This window comes from Podarcis raffonei, chromosome 6, assembly GCF_027172205.1.
Source record: "Podarcis raffonei isolate rPodRaf1 chromosome 6, rPodRaf1.pri, whole genome shotgun sequence".
Lineage (NCBI taxonomy): Eukaryota > Metazoa > Chordata > Lepidosauria > Squamata > Lacertidae > Podarcis > Podarcis raffonei.
The window spans coordinates 33,992,264-34,017,431 of record NC_070607.1 but is presented as its reverse complement, the minus strand read 5'-3'; the positions used below and the strand labels follow the sequence as shown (position 1 = coordinate 34,017,431).

Sequence of the window (25,168 nt, the reverse complement as noted above, 5' to 3'; positions counted from 1 at the left end):
GAACAATTAGCATTGTTCTCCCAAAGAAATGATTTTATTTATTTTTTTTAGTGTGAAGGCAGTTCAATGGTAGATCATCTGCTTTGCATGCAGAAGGCTCCAGCTTCAATTTCAGTATTTCCAGGTATGACTGGAAAGCCGCTGCCAGTCAGTGTAGATAATACTAAGGTAGATGGTCTGACTCAGTATAAGGCAGCTTCTGATGTTCCATTTACCAGAATGAAATTATTGTTGCACTTTCATCCTCTGGACTGCCATTTGTACTATAAGTAAACCATTTTGACTCAGAGGTGAGCATGCTTTTGAAAGTTTCTCCAGTCAAAATGGATCTTCCCTTTCATTTCTGAAATTGTACATTAAAGCACAGCAGCAGCCTATAATACATATTCCTAATATATATCTCGAAGTTAAAGTTCAATCACTTGCTTAAAGTTCAAACACTTTTTATCATTTTACCATTGGTTTTTATTGAACTAGCAAATAATAATATTGCTTATACGTTAGCAATATTCAGGAAGAAACACATTTGGGTGACATTCAACATTTCAATATGAATAATCTAGAATGCTTTTGCAATCTTGCTTTGTGTTATCATTCAACATCTGACATCATAAATCATGCCAATGAGCATTGCAGAACTGTACAATAGATTTTTCCACATTAAACTATTGATGCTTTTAATTTTGAAAAAAAAGACTAGAAAATTTTCAGGTGTGCAAGCTGCTAACATACCCACTTCATGCTCTCAGAACACACACTCCTAAAGACTATGGGTTTGTTTAATTACACATACTATTGATTATGCTAGCTTACATTCAACAACAATTTATCAGACAGTTTAAACAGTAGGAAGTTACTTACGCTGCTGACCAAAACCAATGTTCCATCTGAATCATTAGTATATATGATACACTCAAATAAGAAAATTATCTAATGCAAAGTTCATTATGTTTTTCTATAGTGCAGTGCAAATAAAAGTGAAGCGTAACTTTTCCTGAGTTTTCTTAGGATGTTAGAACCATTTTTTTACAATCTCACCAACAGCTTAAAATATTTATATTTCTTTTTATATATATGCTAAATTGATATCCCATCTTTCCACCATGTGGTGTTAAAGACCCTTTAAATCTTGTCTTGACAAGACCCGATATGAAAGAGCCTAGAAATTCATAGAGATATTGAAAAGAACAGTTAAATCCTTCATCTCTACTTTGCATATGTACAGTTAATGTAGGTCTCCGATAGGTTCTAAAACATTTTTAGAATTTATATATTACAAGTTTCAATTTGTTTTTCACAGACACGATAATGCCCAACCTCCTGTTATTTCACAGGGAAAACAAAAATAAAACAGAAAAACAGACAAAAAAATCTTAGGAATGTATGTTGTTAACTGGATGCTATCTCATTAGAATTTATCCTTGGGTTGGTGGCTACAGTCCACGTGTTTCTAACTCAATCTTATCTTCAGTTTGTAACGATTCAGGTTCCATTTGAGCAACAGGTGGTCGCAGGATGATTTCTGGTCCTCCCCCATAGATGGACTGTAGAAAATTCCATGTTTCTTCAGAAATCTGTCCAGAATCAGCTCCTTAAAAAAAACATTTCAGTGAAGGTGAAGCCGATATTCAACTAATGATTTTTGAAAACAATCTGCTTATAAATGATATATTTTAATACCAAGCTCCAAATCCAAGCACAGCAAACTCTGCAGATGGCATTAACTGGATCAGGGTAACTATTTAAGACTACTTCAATTTTTGCAACAGTGCATGCAACTCAAGCCAATTACATTCCACATACTTTGGCATTTTGTTCTTACAAGTAAATATTTTATAAAACTTGAAGGGCTTGACATTTACAAGGAGACTTAATGTTATAGAGGAATTCTGCTATGCATAAACTTCACTCTCACTCTCTCATTTTTAAGTCAACATCTTGGAACAGCTACCCGCACATTTTCAAAGGTTTTCAACCCTTCACCCCCTTAGTAATTATGTGGACTAAAACGCTGCATGTTATCCAAAGGTGGATAAATACATGCTGTACAGACTTTTAGATATGAAGTTTCATAGTCACAGTCCTTAATTTTTGCCTTCAACATAAAATGTCATTTAAAAAAAAGCAAAAACGAAAAGAATATAGAGAGCTGAAGTACAGTACTACTGTTTTAAATGGAAGCTAGTAATCTTGAAACAACATCTCAAAACACCTCATATATGTGTTCAAAGTCAGTGCAAGTGTGTTTTTAATGATGGAACAAACAATTTTTAAAACTGCCAAGTTTTGATATTTCCTAAGGTTTTATTGACTTTCTGTTTTTTATCTGTATCTGTTTCATCTGCCCTGGGAGCTTATGTAATGCAAGGAGGTTTTAAAATGGACTAATCAATCAATAAATGAACAGAAATAGAAACAAAACTGTAGAAAGACATGCAAGTAGTCACTAGCAGAAAAAGAAAAACTGCATGCATAAGAGATTGTACCTTGTTTCAGAACTACAGATCCACATTTATTGACAGCAATTTTGGCATTGTCAATGGGCCCTGGAGGATCTAGTGATAGAAAAATGTTAGCATGTAAGGTAATAATGAAGTGATACTATTTAAAAGAAAAACACCTCAGAAAACTACTCTAGTACTTTCTTCATTTTCCATTTTTTTCTCCTTTGGAGGTGTAGCTAACAAAACATAACACACTTAAAAGTTATTAGTAAAGGAGACAGCATATCCAGGAGCACAATTCAAAAACTCATCTACAAGAGCAAAAGAACTGCCCATCTTCAGATGGGCTTTTGCTTCCTTTTTTGGCACAGCAACTACCCTGCACTGTAAACAGCCTTTAAAAATACATCTGAATCATCTCCCAAAACTTTAGATGATATTTACAGGCAAACTATCCATTAAAACTGTCGTGAAGTCTTCTGAACTGATCTCTAGAATCATGCTTGCAAATAAAGCAGATTCTCCTCTGGTGCCTTAATAAGCTAGCTAGTGGTGTAGCTTCCTACATGCTGTTGCATGCCAACAGCTCTATTATGTCCTATTCTCTGTTTTGTTTTAGGTACTAAAACAGGCAACCCCAAACTTGGCCCTCCAGCTGTTTTGGGACTACAACTCCCATCATCCCTAGCTAACAGGACCAGTGGTCAGGGATGATGGGAACTGTAGTCCCAAAACAGCTGGAGGGCCGAGTTTGGGGATGCCTGGACTAAAAGCTCTTCATAAGAGTTGGTATATGCCTTTTGACAGGTGCTTTTTTTAATTAGTAAATTACTGTGATAAAATTCTAAGGGCATGCTATAAAAGGTACATCCTACCTACTTGATAAGAATTTTGAAGTCTACTCACCACTGTCCTTGCCCTTCACAAACCCTTCCCATTCTCTGAACCACTGCATACTGATGCAATAGAATATCGATGGAAACTCCTCCTCTTGGAAGGCTCTGTTGAGCTGAGAGACACAAAGCAAGCTCTAAAGCACTTGATGAAATTGTGATGCCTTCTCAAGAGAAGCAACTGAAATATTCTTAACAACTTTTTGACAATTTAACCACGAAAGCACACATGAGCTTGTATCTGAAGCATTCTATGAATCCTGACCCAATATTGAAATCTCACCACTGCTACCCCACACTCCAATGTGGATGCTATGTGAATATGAAAGAGTCTTCATGAAAATAGAATATCCACTACTGTAAAAGGCTAACTTTTCTTCAGTACAAAAATATTGGACTGGATCCTGAGTCGGCAGTCTTTAAATGTATGGGCTCCTTCTATTTGGGGAAGGGCTCTTAATCTTGCCAGTGAAAAGAGATGGGGAACAGATTATTTTCACTTTCTCCCTTCTGCACACCCATGCCTCATGCCACACTGTCCCAGAAGGGCATATGCCTTGCCAGACCAGATTTCCAGAAGGCTCAGGGGCTGCTGGAGAAAACCATGGGAGTGTCATGTGAGCAAAATTCTACTCACAGGTTCCAGATCACTGTTTTTATGAAGTTTAAAGAAGAAGAACTTAACAAGCGAGAAGGAATGTATTACCCGAATAAACATTTCCAGTTCTGTCTTCCTTCTTTTCTCTATTTTTTCTGTTTCCATTTGACAGGTATGACAAACATAGAGATGATTCACAGCTGGTCCTCCACCATACCTGCAATCACAGAATATTAAATGTCATTTTAGAAGGATCAAAAGTTGTGCATTGAACCAAGTTGTTCTTTGCTTGAACAATAAATGCTGTAATTTGTTCAGCACCAGTTTCCTATGTAGGTAATATTTCATCAATAGGAGCAACTTCCCTGAAAAATAAGCCACACACATTTTAGTTGTGCACAACTATTACTGAAAGATAGCTTCTCTCTCTCATGTTAGTATTCACTGGTGTAATTCTTGGAAGGCTCTTTAATGCAGCAAAGGCTCAAATGAATGGAAGGCAGGGATATTATTTTGCCCATTCTCCCTTCCTTCAGTATCACCTCATGCCCTTTTCTGGGAGCTGTGAGGGGAAGAGATGATGATTATGATATTATTATTATTAATAATAATAATAATAATAATAATAATCCACTCCCCTTCTGTACACAGAAGCTTCTGCTGTATTAGACCATACCATGAGCAAACCACCATTACTGGATAAAACACAAAATCTGTATCAAAATGTGAAGAGGCTTTATAGTCAAATAACTTCTTGTATTTATGTACAGTATATGGACGAAACATCAAAAGCAATTCATTTCATCTTGTAAACAACAGCTTACCTGCTATATAAGTTGTCCCATATATTTTGAGGTAGCACTACTACAAGGTCCTCTATAGAAGTAGCCTTGTGTGGAGGAACTCCTGAGGAGCAGACATAGTAAAAAAAAAATTCAAGCAAAACTATTTACTATATGGTCATGTTAACTATTAAAGAATATCATATGCTTCAAAAAGCCTTACCAATGAATACAGTTTGAGCAGGGGAGGGGGAATACAACTTCTGTCACAACCAGCTTTCAGCAACTTGTGCAATTTAATTGTCAGAACAAATGCATGCTATAGCTTTCCCAGAAGTGAGAAGGGAGATCATGCTAGATTTGAGCTTGAAACGCACTTGTGACATGAATATGTATGCAAAGATTCAAAATATCTTAAATTTGCACAATAGTTATCAAATTGCAAAACAGAGTATTTCAAACAATTGCACAACAGATTTCCTCATCCCTAACCTTTCTTTAGTATCTACCCTTTCTATTTTTGTCTTCAGACTGCTCCTGTACCACAACTATGGCTGTCATTTATACCTGGTGCATCTAGCACTAGCAGGACCCCCAGTAAGATTTAAGTGAAAGTGGTTTCCAAAATCTCTCACATGAAGGAAAAGCCCTCTTAAAGGGCCGTGGAGCTATGGCAGCATGGGTCAATCTATCTCATTGTTACATTTGTGGGCGTTTGGACAGCAGTTGCAGAAATGGTTCAAGTCATTGGAAGGTAGTCACTGCTTTCCACCTTCCAAGGTAACCCACAGCAGCCATGACAGGCCATGGGTTTTCAGGCAGGATACGGGTTGTAGGAAGCTGTATCCTTGTTGGTATGCTCTGCCTTGCCTGTGCAGTCCGCCTTGCTACTTGTAAGTTGAACCCAATAAAACTGTGTTGTGCCTTTTCTCAAAAATTAAGAAAAATGTCCCACACCTATTTTTCACCCCATCCCAGCTTTCTTCCTACCCAAGTGAACACAAGTATATATGCATTAAAAAAATGTCCTTCACATCAACATTTGATAAACAGAGGTCTGATTTTCAAACTTTAAACAAAGAAATTATGACCCAAAGCAAATGTGGAAGCTAATACTGCTTTTCCTTAATATTATTCCACAGAGAAGTGTGTCAATCCGTCAAAAGAGCAGAAACAAGTTATCATGTATGTACGATTCCTTATGCAAATACCAGCCACAGCCAGACAACTGATATGATCTGAATGATCTTGTAAGAATTTCAGGAACGGGAAAACAAAATCAAACAAACTGTTCCCCAAATTCAAGCTTTGATGGCAGCAGGATAAAGAATGGTTTAAAGAAATCTGTGTATTTAGGAGCTTACAATTTAAGGATGCCTTGTATTTTTGTTCTCTAACCTAAGTCTAACCCCTGCCAGTTTTATTGTCAATCTGCTTGAAAATTAGAGGGCATGATCATCTTTCAATTGATTTTTAGAATGCAAAAATTTAAAGACCCAAATAAAATCAGAAATGTTCTGCCTGTCAATGCCTGAAGCAGTAGGAAGGAAAATGGGGTAAAAAGAATACAAGCAGTAAATAATGTGCTGATTTTATTATGGGTTTCAAATTAAATACTATTATCAGTGAGTCATTGCTGACAAGTAAAGATATACCAACTGCTGCACCATTCAGCTAGCAAGCTAAACAACTTATATCTATGGTTGTAATTCTTAACCAGCAATATCCCTCTTCACATTTCAAAGATGATTGCCTGAAGAAGTTAAGCTCAAACAGAAGCCATTTCTGAAATAGATGGGACTATTTCAGAGGGAAGTCAGGCTATGACTGCCAAGTAGAGAGTCAGGAAGTTGTCACACTACGTGATGAGATAACTTATTAGATAACACACTCAATTATGTATGATGCATAATTATGCTCTCACCTCCATGCATGCAGAGGAAATCATTATTTGAAATAGGTCCCGGTTCTGCAAAAGTCCTGAATTTGTTCAACCACTGTCTGGAAATATAAAACTGGAGGAGGCTTGGTTCCATTATATTAAGGCTTGATACCTTCTGTCTCTCTTTCTTAGCTTCTTCGTTGCTTTTTCTATTACAATAATGAAAAGAGGTAATACTGAGAACATTAAGTAACATCAATAATCATTATTATATCCATATGAGATTATTTCAATTTGTGTGAAATAAAATGGAAGTTTATACACTATGCTAATTGTAAGTCACTGGAAAGATCTGCCAATAAAATAAAGTGCAGTGTTTCAAATTTGGATGTGTTCCAAGTAAAAAATATTTAGGATATAGTAACTGGAAATATGAATACCCTAACAAGGCAGCACATATTTATATTTGTGTGTGCACATCAGAAGCATACATAACTCCTGAGCTTTATTTTAATAGAAGGAATTGATCTGCACACGTTACTGGTACAGATGTCAATTAAGTACAGTTACAATTAATTTGAAAATTTGCTCCCCGGTTTATCAGAATCTATGTACTTGAGGTCAACCTCTAGGTCTAATGCTTGCAACACAAAACAGTTTCTCTAATAACATGTTTAGCTCTTTACATAATTTGGCTACTGTTATTTGTTAAGAGGTTAAATTTATTATCCCATTTATTAGAATGTCTTTGCTTTTTAGACTGGAAGAGTAGTTCCCTCTCTCCCTGGCCCTATTCACATTTCAATAAAAGCTCAGCTGCAGGAGCTCATAAATTTCAAGCTACTACAGTGAATCCCTTTGTCCTCCAGCTTTCAGCTGCTGAACTGTGAAGTGTTCCTTCTACTGCAGTTGAATTCTATCTGACTCCAGAATCCGTCCTACATGCATTCTCCTATGAATTTAAATGAGGAAACATCAGCTATTAATTCAAAGTGAACTATGCACAGTGTCCAATTTCACTGTGGCATCCTATCTGTGAATTTTCATCAAATATATTACAATTTATTTGAAATGAAATGAATAATATTCAGGTTTTAAGTCAATTTAGCTTACTTTCTAATTTTGCAATAAAAATGCATGGCTGTCAAAACAGTATTTCCAGAGATGTTAGAATCTGTGGTCCTAGAGAATATTGGACTACCAATCCCATCATCCCTAACTACTGCCCAAGCTGGCTGAAGATAATGGGTGTTGGAGTCCAAAAATATCTGGAGGGCCACAAATTCCCTGTTCCTATTATAAATAAATACTACAGAAGACCAGAGGTCTCTACTTTTACATGGATTGATGTTAGGGCCATGGTTCAGTATGTTCCAAGAACATTGTATTGTAAAAAATGCTCGGGGGGTGGGGGGGAGCTAGGAAAAATTAAGTCAGTAGAAAGGCCCAGAAAAAGAAGCAGAATGAGTTGAAAAACGTGAGAACTGTGGGAAAATACACTACCTCACTGCAAAGTAGCATCTTAAAAGAAGTCACGCTTTCTGTATTGGCCCACAATTACAGCTGATCAGAAACTCTAACCATTGGAAAGTATTATCCAGCTCTTTGGAATACTCTCTTGAAACTCATGCAGGCAAGAATTAACAGCTAATATGATCAAATACCATGCATTGGGTACTAACAAGAACTTTACTCAAGACAGTATTTCAAATCCTTGTCCCTTGTTTTCTCACCTGTAGAAGAGAACATAAGCTTCTGCATTTTGAACTGTTGATTCGGTGACTTCTGTGACACTCTGATCATCAAACTCATACCATCGATTATTTAAATTGTTCCGGCAATAAGCTATATAATGTCCATCTAAATTCAAGAACAGTTAAGATAATTTTTTGTCAAAGTACTGTAAGGCAATCCGAAACTAAAACATATTAACACAACTATTTGATTCCACCCCAGTTGCATAATATGGATCCAGAAAGAGAATATATACTATATATACTTACTGATGGCAGTTCCATGGTGACAGATTACTGATAAGAGATCATACATCACTATTTGAGTTGGACTGTCTTTGGCAAGAAAAGGTTGAAGATCAAGTCCTTCCAAGGGAAAGGATACATGAGTCCCAATTTTTGTGGAAAACATAAGGTCATGCCTGAATCTTTTGAGATGAATGCACAATATCTATAAAGAAGAGTAGACACTCATTCAAAAACTGATGCTTCACAACTTAATACTAATATAAAAGGCAAGCATTTTACTACTGCTACCTTGTTATTAAATTTATTGCGTTCTGTCCTGCCTTCTCATTTTTTATTTTTTTTTTACAAAAAAGGGATGTTCCATGGGCCACTTTACATAATGCTACCAAAGATTTGTGTCTAGTTCGGTGAATAAGGACATTTTCCTGCACAGATGTACACTTTTGTAGAAAAAACTCCCTATGTAACTGGTTATAATGGAAGATTATGGGTTGTATCCAATGCCATCTATGTGGAAGCAGAATGAACTTCTGCTTGTACTTTGGAACTTCACCTTCCTCTCCTCTCCCACACAGCCTACTACATGCCCTCAAAATCTGCTGGATGGTTGATGGACGCTTTGGAGCAGATTTTTGGGTGCACAGAGGCAGCCACAGATGCTTTGTAAAAAAATGTAATGAGTGCCATGCAGTTGCGTCCATGTGCCTGAGGAACTGATATACACTTGTGCAATGGGCTGGAGGATGCTCCAGATCTGAGTACATGCAGGGGGGTGGGGGAGGGAGAGTACAGGAAAGCCCATTGTACAAGTGGATATCTGATCACACGTCATCAGCTTTTAGTCATTTGTGTAGGTGCATCGCCATTTTTAATATCTTCATCTGAGTAAGTGTGCAAATGTGACTAGATAAAAGCATCTTTTGGGAAGTCAGAATGCAGCTTTCACACTATATTCACAACTATCTATTATGGAAAAACAACACTATTATTTAAAAAAATGGAATACCTCAGGAAAGTGTTGAACTTTGCAGAATTTTACTCCGTTTCTTAACCTAAAGCAAATTTAGTAAAGTTGTAAAAAAGTATCCAATGCAAACATTTAAAATAATGACGTTTTAAATACTGTACAATACCCTGGATATTTCAAAATTGCTAACTAGAAAAAGGGCTATCATCTTCAAAAGAAATCACAAGGTTGGAAGTGATCAGAAATTAATTAGATCTTATTTTCACAGACACAAGGCATAAGTCATAGGTATGATCAATTTGTACATCATAAGCAATCATTCCTTCTTGGCAACTGATGTAGTCAGCATATATCAGAAAAGGCAACGTGGGTCTCCTGTTTAGTAATACAAAAAACATGCAGCAAATGCACACTCAGAGGAACATTAAGCATAGCTGTGGAAGGAGAAGTCACAGCATGCCCTCAACTAACCTCTCTGAAGGGTACTCAAGTTTTACTCAGAGTAGACATACTGAAACTATTATGATTAGGTTAGATCCATTAATTTTAAAGGTCTCCTTTGAGTAAAACTTTATACTGAGAAAAAATGGGGAGGACATTGTATTTGACTGCAGGCCCAGAATCAAAGTAGGCTGATGACACCAGTCCTCTGAACAAAACGCCTGTTATTTTTTTGGTAGTATGAACTAATTAAAAAAACACAAATTAGCCCCTTGTAGAAGCCAAAGGTACTGTCACTTATGCAAGGAGGGAACTTGCCAAATTCTGCCATTTTCTCCCAGCTCAGTGGCAGTCCCCCAACACTGCCTTGAAAGGTATTCAAGAGGGCCCCCTGATTCTCATGAGCAACCTCTTATTTTCCTTATTTCTTTATTAAATTTGATACTGCCTTTTATCCAAGGATCACAGGGTAGTTTACAATATTAAAAGCCCCACGCTGGGCAAATGATTCCTCCACTGCAGGGGGTTGGACTAGATGACCCTCATGATCCCTGCCAACTCTACGATTTTACAATTCTATCTTTGCTTCTGTTTGCAGCCTCTTGCCATATATTTGGTGCTGCACCAATGTCCCTACAACCCTCATGAACCTTGGGCCAGGGGGCAGAAGAGAACTGAAAGGAAGCCTAGAAAATCTTTCTGCATAGTTCAAAGCATCTGTGCACTTATGGACATAGGGAGATGCTGTATGCCAGGCATGTCCAACAAGTACGGTGTGATCTATGATCCAATATAAAAACTGGCAGTGATCTACCACCCAGGGATGGGTGCAGGGTGGGTGGGCATGCACCACCGGCTGCTTCTCCCAAAGGGGCAGGAATGGGAGCAGGGTGGGTGGGCGAGTGTTGGCTGCTTATGCCGAGGGGGGCAGGGATGGGTGCAGGGTGGGTGGGCGATGCTGATCCTGCCTTTTCCCCCTTCCTCCCTCCACCCCCGGTCAAAGAGAGCCACTCAGGTGATTTCAATGCCAATCCTGCCTTCTCCCCCCACCCCGCCTCCCTCCACCCTTGCGCAGGTGATGCTGTTGTTGGTCCTGATCCCACCTTCCCTTGTCAGAGACCTGGCTCCTTCTCGCCTCCCTCCTCCCCCCCCAGCACATCTCTCTCTCTCTCTCCTCAAACCAGCTGGGCTACGGAGCTCTTTCATGCCCGGCTTTGGAACTGTTGTCTTTCTGTCTATTGAGGAGCATGCTGTACTCCAGCTGCCTTAGGCCCGCGATCGATCCAGATCAACCTTCAGGTGTCTTCTAAAAGTTTTATAGTTCTTTATCTCCTTGACATCTGATCAGCAGGCAGATGTCTTATACACCTTGTCAAAATCCTTGTTTGAGGAGTGCAGAAGTGATGGGAAAGGGAGAGGCAACTTTTCCTGCACTCTGCCTTTACTTGCAAAATGCCTTTTCCCACTTCCATCTTTCTGAAATGAAAGAGGTACTTTGGATACTCAGGCTGTGTTTTGTAGGTAAAGGCAATGGAGACTTTCGCTGCAAAACAAGATTTGGGGGAAGTGGGAGGAAGGGGAAGTCCCACTGTATCTGCTGCTGCAATTCTGGCTCTCATCCAACAGCTTTTAAAGTAACCACATATATCAAATTATAAGAATTTAAGAGCAGGCCACTTACTTTTTACACTTTTCACAACTGTACATATTGTCACCTGCAGACATTGCGGGAAGGAAAGCACAACCATTATTCTAAAAACATATTCCCACCACAGCCTGCACTGAGCTTTTCTGATTTTGAAAGGCACTAAGTATTCAAGACATTCTAGCATCAGGAATACATGCACTACATGGACTTTCACAGCCCAGATACTTAAAAATATTTTTGTTAATAAATTGTAAGATTGGGCCATAGGAAGCTGCATTATAGTGAGCCTGACTACTGATCCATCAAGGTCTGTACTACAAAGGCAGACCCTCTGCTCACCCTACTTGAAGATGCTAAGGATTGAATCAGGGATTTTCTGCATTCAAAGCAGATGTCCTACCAATGAGCCACAGCCCTTCCCATCAATGAAAATGAGATTATTTTAAATTAAAGGGATAACATTTCTACACTGGCTAATTTGAACCTTTGCTCTGTTGAATATATTGTCAACTGATGGTTCTGCAACAGTGTAAAAGGGAACCTTTTCTAGACCTTTTGAATGTGAAAATAGGTAGAAAAAGTAAGAGGTATGGGTGGTCATATTTAGTAAGACATGTAAAAAAATATTAATTTCTTACCTTTCAGTTCATCTCTAGCAAAAAAGGCAGCAAGACAATCTTGTAAGGTTACTGTTGGACCCCAAAACCAGCTAGGAACACATGAGACAACAAACCTGAAACATCATTGACAAAAAAAACAGCAAATGTTCTGCCAGTACAGCAGAAACATCAATTTAAAATGTTCAAGCAATGCAAGGAAACAAACCTTTTGAAGTATTCCATGAAAAAGGCTATCCAGCCCTGAGGAGCATATGCTTCACCACAAGAGCCTGCCTTGATAAGAGAGGTCTGATGACTTGCCGAATGCAGCTTAGCAAGGTCTTCCTTGCCTGGAATAGGCAATGACAAGTCCTGGAAAGTCTCCAGGGTCACTGACACCTATTGCCAAACCAAAGGGAAGATGATTAGGCCAACACCACCTTCTTTTTAATTGACCCAATAAAATTCTATATGTTAAATTACCAACACTAAATTCCACTTGTGGCTAATTACAGTGCTTTGTTTGGCAAACTACAGGCAATTGCAGGTAACTTACAACCTTCACGCATATAACTTGTGCACATTCAGCTTTACGTACTTGGCAATTAAAAAAAAAATTTAAAAAGGGAGCGGGCTTCCAGGAAAAAAGACTTTGGCATTCCCATTCATAACCCAATGTGTTCTGAGTATACACAATTTTGGTTTTAGGCACTATGCCCGGAATGTAACCCCAAAGTAAGTCGAGAGTTGCCTGGATGCATCCACTGTAAAGTACTACAGTACTATGTGAACATGAAAATTAACAGTAGCTGTTTGGGACTAAACTAAGCTGAAAAAGCTATTAAGAACAGGAAACAGACCAGCCTAAAACTATGAGGAAGTCCGAACTAGAATAATCCAGGAACTGTTTGCATATTTCAAGTGGATGAATAAATATATTCATGCTTCATTTTTAACAACTTCTTTTACCATATAAGGGAAGAAAACTTACACAAGTACTAATGGTGTATGTAGCAACATTTATTTTATCCCTTCACTTACCCGGTCACATGTTAGACATTGTACTGAACTTATGATAGTCCCATCAAATATGTCAGAAATAACACTTCTGAATTTTTTGTGTTTCTTCTTTTTGGGGGAACATATGGTTGAAACTAAAAAGAAAAGAAAATTGAAATCAGGACAGAGTTGAAGTACAGTAACTTTTTATTCTACCCTTCCTCTGGTCTCTGTGGCACAATGGGTCAGTGAATCTGGCTGTTAACCAGAAGGTTGGTAGTTCAAGCCCACCCAGGGATAGCTGTGGGCAGGATTCCTGCATCACAGAGGGTTGGAGTAGATGACCCTTGGGGCCACTTCTAACTCTACAACTCTATGATTCTAAGAATACCAGACCTATAGTTAATTCTCCCTTTCTTTTACTATTTTTGAGAACTCCACTACCAAACATTCAGAAAAATAACTTTAAAAGCAGAAGACATCTGCAGGCAGCCCTGTTTAGGGAAGATTTTAATGTTTGATAGACTACTGTATTTTAATATTTTGTTGGAAGCTGCCCAGGGTGGCTGGGGAAACCCAGCCAGATGAGCGGGGTATAAATGATAAATTTATTTGTTGTTGTTGTTGTATTATTTTTAATAAACAGTGAGCCGAAAAGCAAATCCACTTTATTACAAAACATTGCTTGTTGAGCTGGCTAGGGTACCAGATTTTTTAATATAATTCTACAAGGGGAGATGGCAGTGTTCACACAAAACATACATTAAGTACATTTCACATTAACATGGGGTCTTTGGCACAAGACCTCACTGCTCCCATGCCACAAATCTGCATGACAGATGGTGATAAGAACACAGCCAACTCTTCGACTATACAAAATGCAACTTCTAGACAGGGCTGTCCCACAAAAATTATATCTAATAAGGAAATTTGGTATAGACAACAAATGACTTAAGGGTTCTATTATGGTTTCTGCAAGCCTTCTGGCTTTGAACAAATCACTGGATCTTTCAGATTTGATGGGAGACAAAGGCCTTGCCTTGTACATCAGCAAAATATGATAGCAGAACGGACTGCACTACTTCAGACTGCAGGTTGGAGATAAACCTTTTTAAGTGTTCCTCCATGTAAACACACCCTGAAAGTAGAAAACTAACAGATTCAGGGGAAATATTCAGACCTAGCCCTCTCCTGCTGTGCTAGTTTTCTATTTACAAAGACACTTAAAATAAATTCAGAATGTGATTCTGCACCTGTAGCCTGAACTGGCATAGTCCATTCTATCACCTCAGCCACTAAACCCTCTGCCACTAAATTCTCACCTCATTCTGCTGCATGTACAGACCCAGACAAAGACAGCCTCACATGCAGTGTCCACAGCACAATCCAGAGAGACTGTATGTGGCTCAATCCCTACTACTATGTATGTGTCAGAAGAAGAAAACTCCTGTGTGTCAGGCAATGGAGATATAAATCTGCAAAAGCATCTTATGAAACAAAATAAAAGACAGTTTAAATACAAACTAGAGGAGAATTTTCTTAACTAGCTTTTAAAAGAACTGGCTACATGAAAGTATGAAAAAGAAACGAAGCAGATGAAGGAATAAAATGTGACTGGAAAACAATAGGATATTTTAAGCTCCTCTGACAAATTTGCCAAAATGATGCAACTCCCCAGAGACATTCAGTAAATAAATAGAGGCTTTGGTGCTGGTGTTTGGTCCCTAGACAGAAATCTTGTGCTTGCCGTTTATGTTATTGTCTTAGCATTTTGTTGATGGAATGAGATACCCAAAGCCCTCAAAATAGTATGGGGCACGGGAACAAATAAAGAGTTCTTAATGTCCAGTCTCACTGCTGACACCCACCAGACCACAGTGTAATACTGAAAGACCAAAATTCATTTCCAATATGAATTGATGAAAGGGGGTGGGTGAATCAAGCAACTTAATGTTGTTATTTTAATCATTTAAAAGTGTTAGGACCAATACAGGAGAAAAGCACCAAGTAACATTAGGGAATGCTATACCTTTTTTGTTCAAGGGTCCCAGTCCAGACCAGAAAGTACCTGATTTGGGAGGGCTGGTTGATAAACGTGCATTCCCCCCATCTTTTGAAGGAAAACTTTGTGGCATAGACACATCATTCATATGGACATCATTGATATAGTCTGTAAAACACATTTTAGCCAAATAAGTATTACAAAATTAAAATGAACCAAGAGGATGGAGTTAAAAATTAATTTTAACTGCCCAGAGTCCTATTTGTTATTAAGTTTAAGAAGAAGAGTCACAATGCCCTTCAAAAGAAAAAGAAAAAAACCTGGAATCATGAGCAGGGTAGAAAATGAACCAAGGAAGAATGGAAAAGGATATGAACCAAAACTGCCACAATGGAAAAATTAAGCAAATGAAAAATTAGAAGTTGCAAAGGAAAATAGAGCAGGGACTGGTGAAGGAAGAGGGACACTATGGAAAGATTGTTTAGAAACTACAAATGTGTGTATTTTGCCACATCCAAGACATCATTCAGCTCAAATGTTTTACCCCATACAGACAAGAGCAGCAGCTTTCATGCTGGCTAAAATGTCGAGCGTCAACCAGGTATTTCAGCAATATTGCCATGTGGTCTTCACATTCTTTAATCTTAACTTAGAGAAAATGCATAGCTTCTGCTGTGAAAAATGCACATACATGTAAGTTTGCAATTTCAGTTTGCAAAGAAAAGCTCATCTAATTACACGAACAACTTTCCATTTCTGCCAACGTGGGGGTAGAAACTGTCAAGTAAATGAGCAAACACTCATTTCCCTAATACACAAATGATCACATACACACACCACTCCATTCCAGCCCCTTCTCATGGCAAGTGGTTTACTTCACTCTTAAAGTGCACTTATCCTTAAACTGAAACAACCATGTTGCTATCACTCGACAGAGAAACGTGAGAAAGCAGTGAAAGCACATGTCACTCCTGGAACAGAGCTGGAAGCAACTTCTTCCAACCACTGTGGTCAACTAGCAACTGTTCTGGAAGCCCAAGAGACCTTGGGAGTGCCTTCAACCAGCTTTGGCTGGTATACTAGCTGCAGTATCTGGATAGCATGGTGACTGCAGCCCATGCACTGGTAACTTCAAGACTGCATTACTGCAATGTGCTCTATATGGGTCTGCCCTTGAGAAGAGCTACCGAGTGCAGAATGAAGCAGCTAATATCCCAACCCAAACACTGAGCTCCAGTTCAAAATTTTGTCATTTTATGCAAACACCGGACACATTTTATTAATTTTACCTGGAGGAGTACTGTTAGTTCCTTTGTGTTACAGAGGCCCAACTGCTCTCAACCAAAGTCAAGCACTTAAGTGTCTTCAGCAGGCATCCTTGCTTTTAACTTTCAGGCACCTCCTGAAGACTTTGCTATGCCGACAGGCCTATCCTGTTGTTTACTATTTTTTTTCCCTAGTAGGCAATCATTTTAATCATTGTTCTGTTCTGCTTTCAACGTTTTTAATATTCTTATATTTCCGTACACCAACCTGATATTTTAGCAGAAGGCAGTACAGAAACACTTACATAAATAAATAAGGGAAAACCAGAGTAACTATCACTTGCTTTTGTTGCTGGTAGAATTCTGACTAGTGCCTCCCCAAAGTCTTGTACTATCTGTTCTATTACAGAGTGACAGAACTTGGCCATTTTAATATAAAATTGCGGCAACCCATCCTAATAACAGCTGATCATACAAAAACAAATGGTTTATATCCACTGCTGCCAAGTCAACAACAAATTCAAAAATATTCTATCCTGTAACAGCTACAAACGAGATCAAAATCAGTAAAATAACATTGTAGCATGTAGTTAGGTAGAATTGAATCTTGTAACAGATGTGACCAAACTATTACCCAACACTTTTTCTAATTAATAGCCATACAATCACCTGAGTATCTGCTGTGTATTTGCACCTTCACTGTTTCCTGATTGTTCAAAAATTCAGCCGTTTCAAAGAAATTGTATATGTCTTTTTCTATGTCTTCCACAGAGCTTGCTTTGTTCATCTTGGTACACAAGGATTTCTCTTTCTGATTGTCTTTGGATGCATTTTCATCATCCTGAATTAACATTGTGTCCTCTGCTTGGTCCTCTGCCACAGATTTTGACCAAGCCTCATTTTCTACCTTATCAGTATTATTGCATGATTGAAAGTCTACATCCGATTGACTCTTCTCTTCTTCCATGCTCTCTTCATTTGCTGGGATACTATCCTCTACTGCAATAACAGGCTCTTTTAACTCTTCATGTAGTAAATCCATCAAACAACGCAAAAATTCCTGTGCATCCTGAAATTTAAAATGGTAGGTACAGCATTGTGCTTTATTCAGTTGAGTACTCCAATGGTGCTAGCCATTCAATAATGCTAAAAAGAACTTTCAATCAGCTCTTTGGGTTTACAGCAGTGATTCCAAATCCCACAAACCCCGGATCACTTGAAAATTGCTGATGGTCTTGGCAGACCAGTTAATGATTTTTCTGCCTGTTGTAGCAAATGTAATGCATTATGCTACATGCTGTATTACTTTTATTTTTATTGCTTCTTCTTCTTATATTTTATTTTATTACAAAATAAAAGCTCCTAGTTCCCTATTGTGGTCTGTAGCTGGATTTAAACTGTTCTAAATTTTCACATTACACTTTATGGGTTGTATCCAATGCTGCACCTGCAGAATTCTGCTTGTGCAATGAGACTTCCTGTTCACCTCTCCACATAGCTCCAAAGTCTGCTCTGGAAACTCCTCTGGAGCAGATTCTGAGGGTGTGTGATGGGCAGCAGGGGAGATGAGGGGAAGTTTCATTGCTCATGCAGACGTCTGCTGCAGTAGCAGAACAGCGACGTTGGATATGACTGTGTAATTTTGGACCTAGGCAGAATTTTATCAACTACTCTTATTCATAAATCAAGAAGGGGAAAAACCAGCATGGATTGTAAACATCATCTAGCAGCTAGCTAAGAACCCGAAGTGAAATGTATTATTTTACCTGCAATTTCCATTTCTTTGAACCTTGCAGCTTTACTAAATAAAATTTTCCTGTAGTATGCATAGAAGAAGCCTTAAGAAAAGCTTACCTGCTGAGAATAGCCTCGAAATGTTGGATTAACTGTTTTAATTCCTTGAAACAAGTTTGTGGGGACAACTGCTCCAGGTCTGGAAGAAAAAAATATTTAAGTGCATTTACAACTTTTCAAATGGTTCAAATGTTTCAGTTTACTAGTACAGTATTCAAACTGCAATAGTTTTTAAACCAACAAATCAAAATGTCAAGAGGTTTCTAAAACTGCCTTTGGATACAAAATCTGAATTTCATCTCTCAGCATCCTATGACATTATAGGCCTATTCTCACCTTTCTTGATTCTGTGATTGATTGGGTACACCGTTTGGGGTAGTATGGATGTCTCAATATGCCTTTCATGCATCATGAAATATTCATTTCATGCATCCTTTCTTATTCCTTTCACACAAGACTGTACTCATTGATGTGTACATCTAATTCTGTACCATACACATAACTTAAGAACAATCTAAGATAGACACAAAATCTTGCTTGCTTGCCGCAGTCTTTTATATTTTGAGTCAAACTATACCAAAGTAAACAATAAGAATTCTGTCAAGGAAATTGTGAGTTTCAATTAGAGGCATCTTTTTAGTCACTGCTGAAAGCTGTGTGGGGCACTAGATGTACCTTGTCTAACTTCATCAGATCAATTATTATTTTATTATACAAGAGCTGCTTAAAATTCTACAACCCAGATTATGGATATTTATTGTTTCAATAGGTGATGCCCCAAACTAAAAACAGAAAAAAATTACAATGCACTCAAATTACGATACATTTCAAACAGAGATCCTACATTATTCAATAACTCAGCCAAATTCATTCGAACATGCTAATTGTTTACAGTAGGCCTTCCATTCAGGTGCTAGATTAATGTTATATTATCGTAATTATAATTATTGTGGGATGATTTACATGTCATAACCTACTATGGAACTGAATAAGCAGATGTAAGATTTTCATTGGGAAGATGACTTCAAGTGTGTGCATATTATGAAAAATACAGTTTTACCTCATATGTTTTCTGCTAAACAATCATTGAAACTCTAAGATTTTATGTAGTTCACTAATTACAAAATATTCTACTGAAAATATATTTGTGAGAAGCTGATTTAGAAAAATTATGCCAGTACAGAAGTAGCACAATACCTGCTTTTATGCCAGAGTTCTGTCATCAGTTTGTAATAACTTCTGCAGATGGCTGGTTTCTTATCAGTACGAGCTAAACTCCCACAGTCAAGGAAAAACTGGGTTAATGGTGGGCTGGCAAGAAAGAGAAAAAGACCATTAGTTTTTTGAGACTGTGCTAAACATGTCAATATTACTCCAACCCCAGTTATATGGTACAGCTCTGCTCCTTTCTAGATAAGCTCCATTTTTCTAGTAAGAGACACTTTGATTCCATGATAGGGCTGATACCATCTTGCACCTTCAGCATCTGATTGCAACAGTAACAGAACTGTTTAATAATATATTAACAAAATGAGATGCAGTGTAACAAAATGACCACACTGCTTCTACACCAATAAATATTGAAGAAAAAATAAAAGCCTTTTATAAACTTTTGGTTTTAATCCTTTTCTTTACATTCATATCATCAAGAAATTGGATACCCTTGAGTTAGCACAGAAAATCAGTGAAAACAGGAAAGAGTCCTGCATTTCATAGGCCAATTAAATAACTATGAGACAATCTGTAAAGTGAAAACTCATATTAATTTAACTTATGAGTTTGAGGGCCTTATGAAAGGGCATATGATCAGGACGTGCCTCCAGCAAGTTCTGTAGGCCATACAACTCACATAGTAATATTTATGCTATAACCTCTACCCTACACAGCTTCTTGCTGATCTGGACTTTCTAACAACTGAAAAGCACACTGCCCTACAAAGAGGACTGTTTTTCTTACCAATTTGAAAGAGCTTGTAAAGCTGCATTCATGTAACAAGTGTTTCCAATATTTTTCAAGCCTGTCAGTCCTGCAAATAATGAAAAACTGCTAAGCAAGCAAAAAAAAGGTTACAATATGTGTAGTAGCGAGTTTCTCACACAGATTTAAAAGCAACATTTTAGCCTGTGTATATACATAGTAGCTCAGAACTCAATGAGAGATATCCAAAATCAGTCATACTAAGCTAGATCTATTGAAATCAACAGACACAAGCCAATTAATTTTAGTGGGTCTACTCTGGGTATGGATTATTTGGCTATCACCCAATGAGACAACATCTGTGAAATTCAACTCCTACTCACTGCTCTTATAAATTGAATAAAAGTGTCTCCTCATTTCTCCTCACATTTTTATCGTCTTTAAATTATATCACTGACCGCAGTCACCACAGAACTAAACAAATTCTTGCATTCCCTCCAAGACCCTTAAAAGGTAAAGGGACCCCTGACCATTAGGTCCAGTCGCAGACGACTCTGGGGTTGCGGCGTTCATCTCGCTTTATTGGCCGAGGGAGCTGGCATACAGCTTCCAGGTCATGTGGCCAGCATGACTAAGCCGCTTCTGGCAAACCAGAGCAGCGCACAGAAACGCCGTTTACCTTCCCGCCGGAGCGGTACCTATTTATCTACTTGCACTTTGTGCTTTCGAACTGCTAGGTTGGCAGGAGCAGGGACCGAGCAACAAGAGCTCACCCCGTCGCGGGGATTCGAACCACTGACCTTTTGATCAGCAAGCCCTAGGCTCAGCGCCACCCACGTCTCTCCAAGACCCTTAGAAATGTCCAATTTCTCTCTCAACCCAGCTCCCTAGATGTCCAGCTGAACACTTACATTTCAACAGACAAAGCTTATTATCCAAATAGGTAACTAATTAGGGTCAGAAAACTGAGATGTAGGGGTAGATGGGACCTATAAAACAATTATGTGAAAGAAGAACATAAAAGCACACATGAAACCACTGATGAGATAAAATTTCACTGAAATTATGAATATGGTACTAACAATTTGTGTCAACTAACAATATTTTGGTGAACTTTTCAGTTATATTACCTCTTGCCTTGAATTCATCCTCTTCATCTACTTGTACATCAAGGTCATCAAATGTTGCAATTAGAGGAATTTTCAGCGTAGGGATACTAGGTAACCTAATATCCTTTGGGAAAGATCAAGATACAAAGCATGAGAAGCCTTGTGTTGTTCCTGCAAATCTTACTTTTCTTTGTGTATCATTTAAAATCAGTCTATGAACTTTATTTATATCAAGTTCTAAAGCATGTTTTACATGCAAAGCCAAGAGTTTACTGACATGTATATGTCACAACTTTTTGAAATAACTTATCCAAGAGCATAGGTTTCTTATAGGAAGATAAGAAATATGAATGTTCCGAGGGCTAGTTGCTGAGATCACAAGTGGGGAGAATGCTGATAAACTCAGGTCCTGCTCAAGGGCTATAGCCATCTGGTTGACCACTGCGGTACCACTTAATGAAAGCAACCATATTCAACTTTACTTTAAAAATTAATAGTTATTATGAATGTCAGTATATTAAGGACATATTTTCATAATTCTTAAATGAAGTTTCCCAGCTGAGCTCGAGTTCCATTTCTCAAGGTAGCGCTCAATGCTATATGGCAAAGCACTTTCAAAACTCTGGGGAATTTCAAAAGCAATTTGTACTGTGTTCAATTTTTTAAAAAGTCAGAAATCCCACTGGGTATGAGCTGTGCCTAGAGCATGCTTGAAGTGGCTCGTTGGATCCCCATGAGTGATGCAACTGACCACTTTATGAGTGATCATAAAGTATTAAAATATGCACATATTACACTATCCGTTTTCAAAATTAAAACACAGTAACAGTGTAATCCTATAAATGTTTACGCAAAAGTAAGTCCCACGATTCAAAAGATCTTACTCCCTAGCAAACACACATAGGACTGAACCCTAATAAGCATTTATATAGCACTCTGAAGTTTTTGAACCTCTTGAATATAGATTCTAAATTTAATTGAGCCTTTGGCATGGCCAAAATGGGACTGTGGAAAGAGCAAAGTGGTTACAAACTGCTCTGCAAAAGCCTGCATGTTTGTGTAGTCGCAGTAAACCATATTTGGCTTACACTGCCATGCAAACCGTGTAAAATCATCAAGAATTTAGGACTCTAAAGATGCTAAAGCAAAATTGCTGTACTACAAGCTTTGTTAATAGCTTCCTTAAACACTATTTAAATAACCTATTGAATGTTTATGTGTAGAAGACTAAAAACCTGACTTCTTAATTGAAACATCTTATAAACCATACATAAACAGCAAAAAAATCAATTAAAAATCCCATATAAAATCCCAGATAGTGAACTTGCCTAATTACCTGTATGATGTGAGACAGTCGAACATTTTGCATTGAAGAATGAGACTTCAGTTTTCTATCAAGAAACACTTCTTTGCTACATGCATAACACCAGACACGTAATGTGGTAAGGTTAACTGTTAGACAGTGATTTGTTTCCTAGAAAACAAATGCAGCTACTAAATCTTTTTAATACAGTAAGACCAACTGTGAAGGAATTGGGTTTAGCTTGTATGGACTGTTGCATTTTACTTGTATGGAAATGCATATCTTTCTAGGCTTGGTTTAAACGTAATGTTTGCACAGACTGTTATAGGAATAACTAGCTACATCCTGACATTCTAAACTTAGGGCAATGAGAACTCCATTGTATACATGAGAGGCTGCACATCCATCACCTGCTGGCAGGAAAATAAAAAGCTCCAAACTGCTTTGAAACTGTAACCCAAAGGGAGGGGCTTATGATTGAGGAGGGGAGTTTATATATAGGAATACACAGCTGAGAAGTGGTGGCACCTGGAAAAAATGGAGTGAGGGCACAGAAGAGACAAAATATATTTCTAGGTGGGCAAGAAAGAAAAATAACAGCAATAACAGCAATTCAGGTATGGAGCAGGGGGGAGTGGGGGGAGCTCATCCCCCTGCCCCCCCCCCCCGTGCTGCCTATGCAACTGGGAGGCAATGAGTTCAAGGTGGAATTCCACATGATACAGAAAAAGTAAAAAGTGTTTCCTGGGCTCCATGGAGACCACTTCAGCTCCTAACAGCAGAATGGCAAAAGAATGTGGTTGTGCTAGTTCTTCACGTTAAAGGTGTTTTGCAACTGCATACTTCCTCTCCATATCAACTTTCTTCCTTAAAATGAAACCCAAATACATTTGGGAAATACATTTTACTTAGAACAATGCCTTTGGCTTTTTATTCACAAACCAAATAGTATCCACTACTATTTTCAACAAAAATTATGAACAAAAACATTATTTTAAACTCCAAAACTTGGATATAGTAGTTGCTATTCACCCTGGTATAAAATACTAGCTGGTATAAAATACATTTTCCTACACCAACTGCCGATAAATGTAAAAATAAGGTTATCATGAACAATACAGTTAAATGCTGGAATCTAAATTATGTATTCAGCCATTAAAGGTTCTGCTTATTGAACAAGACATCATCGTTCATATCTGCCAAAATTAAGCAATTATTTATTTTAAATTAAATCTAACCTCCCTGTTTATCAACCATCCATATAAGTAATCTCTGCACACCAGAAAGATTCAAAAGTTAAAGATGAGTTAACTTGTCAAAACGCTGAAGTATTTTTACATACATACATACCTCCGAATGTATGGTACTGTGATCTATATGAGATTCTCCACAACCAACGTATGAGCATCTATTCTGTCAAACAAAACAGAATCATTAACAAAACGCAAAATACAGTAACGTAGTGGCACATAATTCAGTCCTCAGCAGGAGCAATTCACAGTATGATACAAATGGGGTGGCACTTTATATTATCAGCTCAAGAGTAATTATCCCACTTCACCAAGAATGCTTCTTCTAAAACTTAGGGCAACGGAACATCGCCAAAAGCAGCTTTTGATGAGGCATGATGAGTTGCTGTTGAAACTATTAATGTAAAAAGGTACACAAAAGGGCTCCCTAGATTGGATTCAATCAACATAGTAAGTCAGTATCAAAACTCTACTTGATGTTAATAATTCTACAGTGCAACCTTTCAGGCTAATTTCAATTCCCAGGTAAATATCTTTTACTGAGACTTGCATAAATAATTACCCATGGTTAAAGCTGCAAGAAATACAATTCAGAGCTGTAATGCTAAGTGTGCCAATGCTGTTGACCAATAAGTGTTGCAGAGGTAACCACTGCTGGACTGCAGCCTAAAGTAACTTCAATTCAAACGGAAAGCTAAGAATTTAGAAGCAGAGTAAGACATTTAAACGCATCAACTGAAGCAACTTTTCCTTTATAATAGTGGTTTTCAATCAGTGCGCCATGGCACCCTGGGGTGCCTTGAATGGTCAGGGGTGCCGCGGGCAACACTAGCCTCTGTCCCTCTTTCCTCTGATGCCCTCTCGCATCTCTGCCTCCCAAAGGCTTGCACAGTTGTTTGTTGCAGCAGCCTTGGCTACAAGCTCCCCAAGCGAATGGTGCCTCTGGGGCTGGCCAGGGGGTGCTTCCCAGGCCCCAGTGGGGCAATGGGAAGAGGCACCTCTCTTCTGGGGGGTGGCAGCTCAGAGACCAGGGACGGCTGCTGCAGCTGCCCAGAGGACTCCCAAGGAGAGGGGAGAAGAGAGGAGGCTGAGGAACACTCCACAAGGTGTTCAAAAAAAGTGAGGAGCTGCTGGCTCTTCAGGGAAGGGGTGCAGCAGAAATAATGTAGTTGGTCAAGGGAGCTGTGGACCCAAAAAGGTTCAAAACCTCTGCTTTATAAGAATGAAGTGTGGCATCCAATGCTGTCACTCAGCTGCTGGTAAGGCTTCCCTTAGTGGAACAGGGAAGAAAGC

At 38.3% G+C, this 25,168-nt stretch overlaps 1 protein-coding gene across 6 annotated transcripts in view; it reads right to left on the bottom strand.

The window, feature by feature from the left end:
* Positions 1 to 1,238: 1,238 nt before the first annotated feature.
* USP33 (ubiquitin specific peptidase 33) overlaps positions 1,239 to 25,168 on the bottom strand; it is a 30,266-nt gene continuing 6,336 nt past the window's right edge. For 2 of the 6 annotated variants that reach the window (XM_053391994.1, XM_053391993.1), the window contains exons 4-24: positions 23,976 to 24,038; positions 22,659 to 22,796; positions 21,344 to 21,446; positions 20,253 to 20,322; positions 19,494 to 19,607; positions 18,357 to 18,435; positions 17,172 to 17,571; positions 15,265 to 15,405; positions 13,278 to 13,390; positions 12,463 to 12,635; positions 12,276 to 12,370; positions 11,671 to 11,704; positions 9,588 to 9,633; positions 8,603 to 8,783; positions 8,333 to 8,459; positions 6,642 to 6,808; positions 4,760 to 4,841; positions 4,044 to 4,152; positions 3,351 to 3,453; positions 2,487 to 2,555; positions 1,239 to 1,591 (exon numbers count right to left, since the gene is read on the bottom strand). In XM_053391994.1, the coding sequence (XP_053247969.1) occupies positions 1,434 to 1,591; positions 2,487 to 2,555; positions 3,351 to 3,453; positions 4,044 to 4,152; positions 4,760 to 4,841; positions 6,642 to 6,808; positions 8,333 to 8,459; positions 8,603 to 8,783; positions 9,588 to 9,633; positions 11,671 to 11,704; positions 12,276 to 12,370; positions 12,463 to 12,635; positions 13,278 to 13,390; positions 15,265 to 15,405; positions 17,172 to 17,571; positions 18,357 to 18,435; positions 19,494 to 19,607; positions 20,253 to 20,322; positions 21,344 to 21,446; positions 22,659 to 22,796; positions 23,976 to 24,038 (2,565 nt within the window). In that variant the 3' untranslated portion in view covers positions 1,239 to 1,433. The remainder of the gene's footprint in view (positions 1,592 to 2,486; positions 2,556 to 3,350; positions 3,454 to 4,043; positions 4,153 to 4,759; positions 4,842 to 6,641; positions 6,809 to 8,332; positions 8,460 to 8,602; positions 8,784 to 9,587; positions 9,634 to 11,670; positions 11,705 to 12,275; positions 12,371 to 12,462; positions 12,636 to 13,277; positions 13,391 to 15,264; positions 15,406 to 17,171; positions 17,572 to 18,356; positions 18,436 to 19,493; positions 19,608 to 20,252; positions 20,323 to 21,343; positions 21,447 to 22,658; positions 22,797 to 23,975; positions 24,039 to 25,168) is intronic. The other 4 variants (XM_053391995.1, XM_053391996.1, XM_053391998.1 and 1 more) reach the window with 4 other exon arrangements.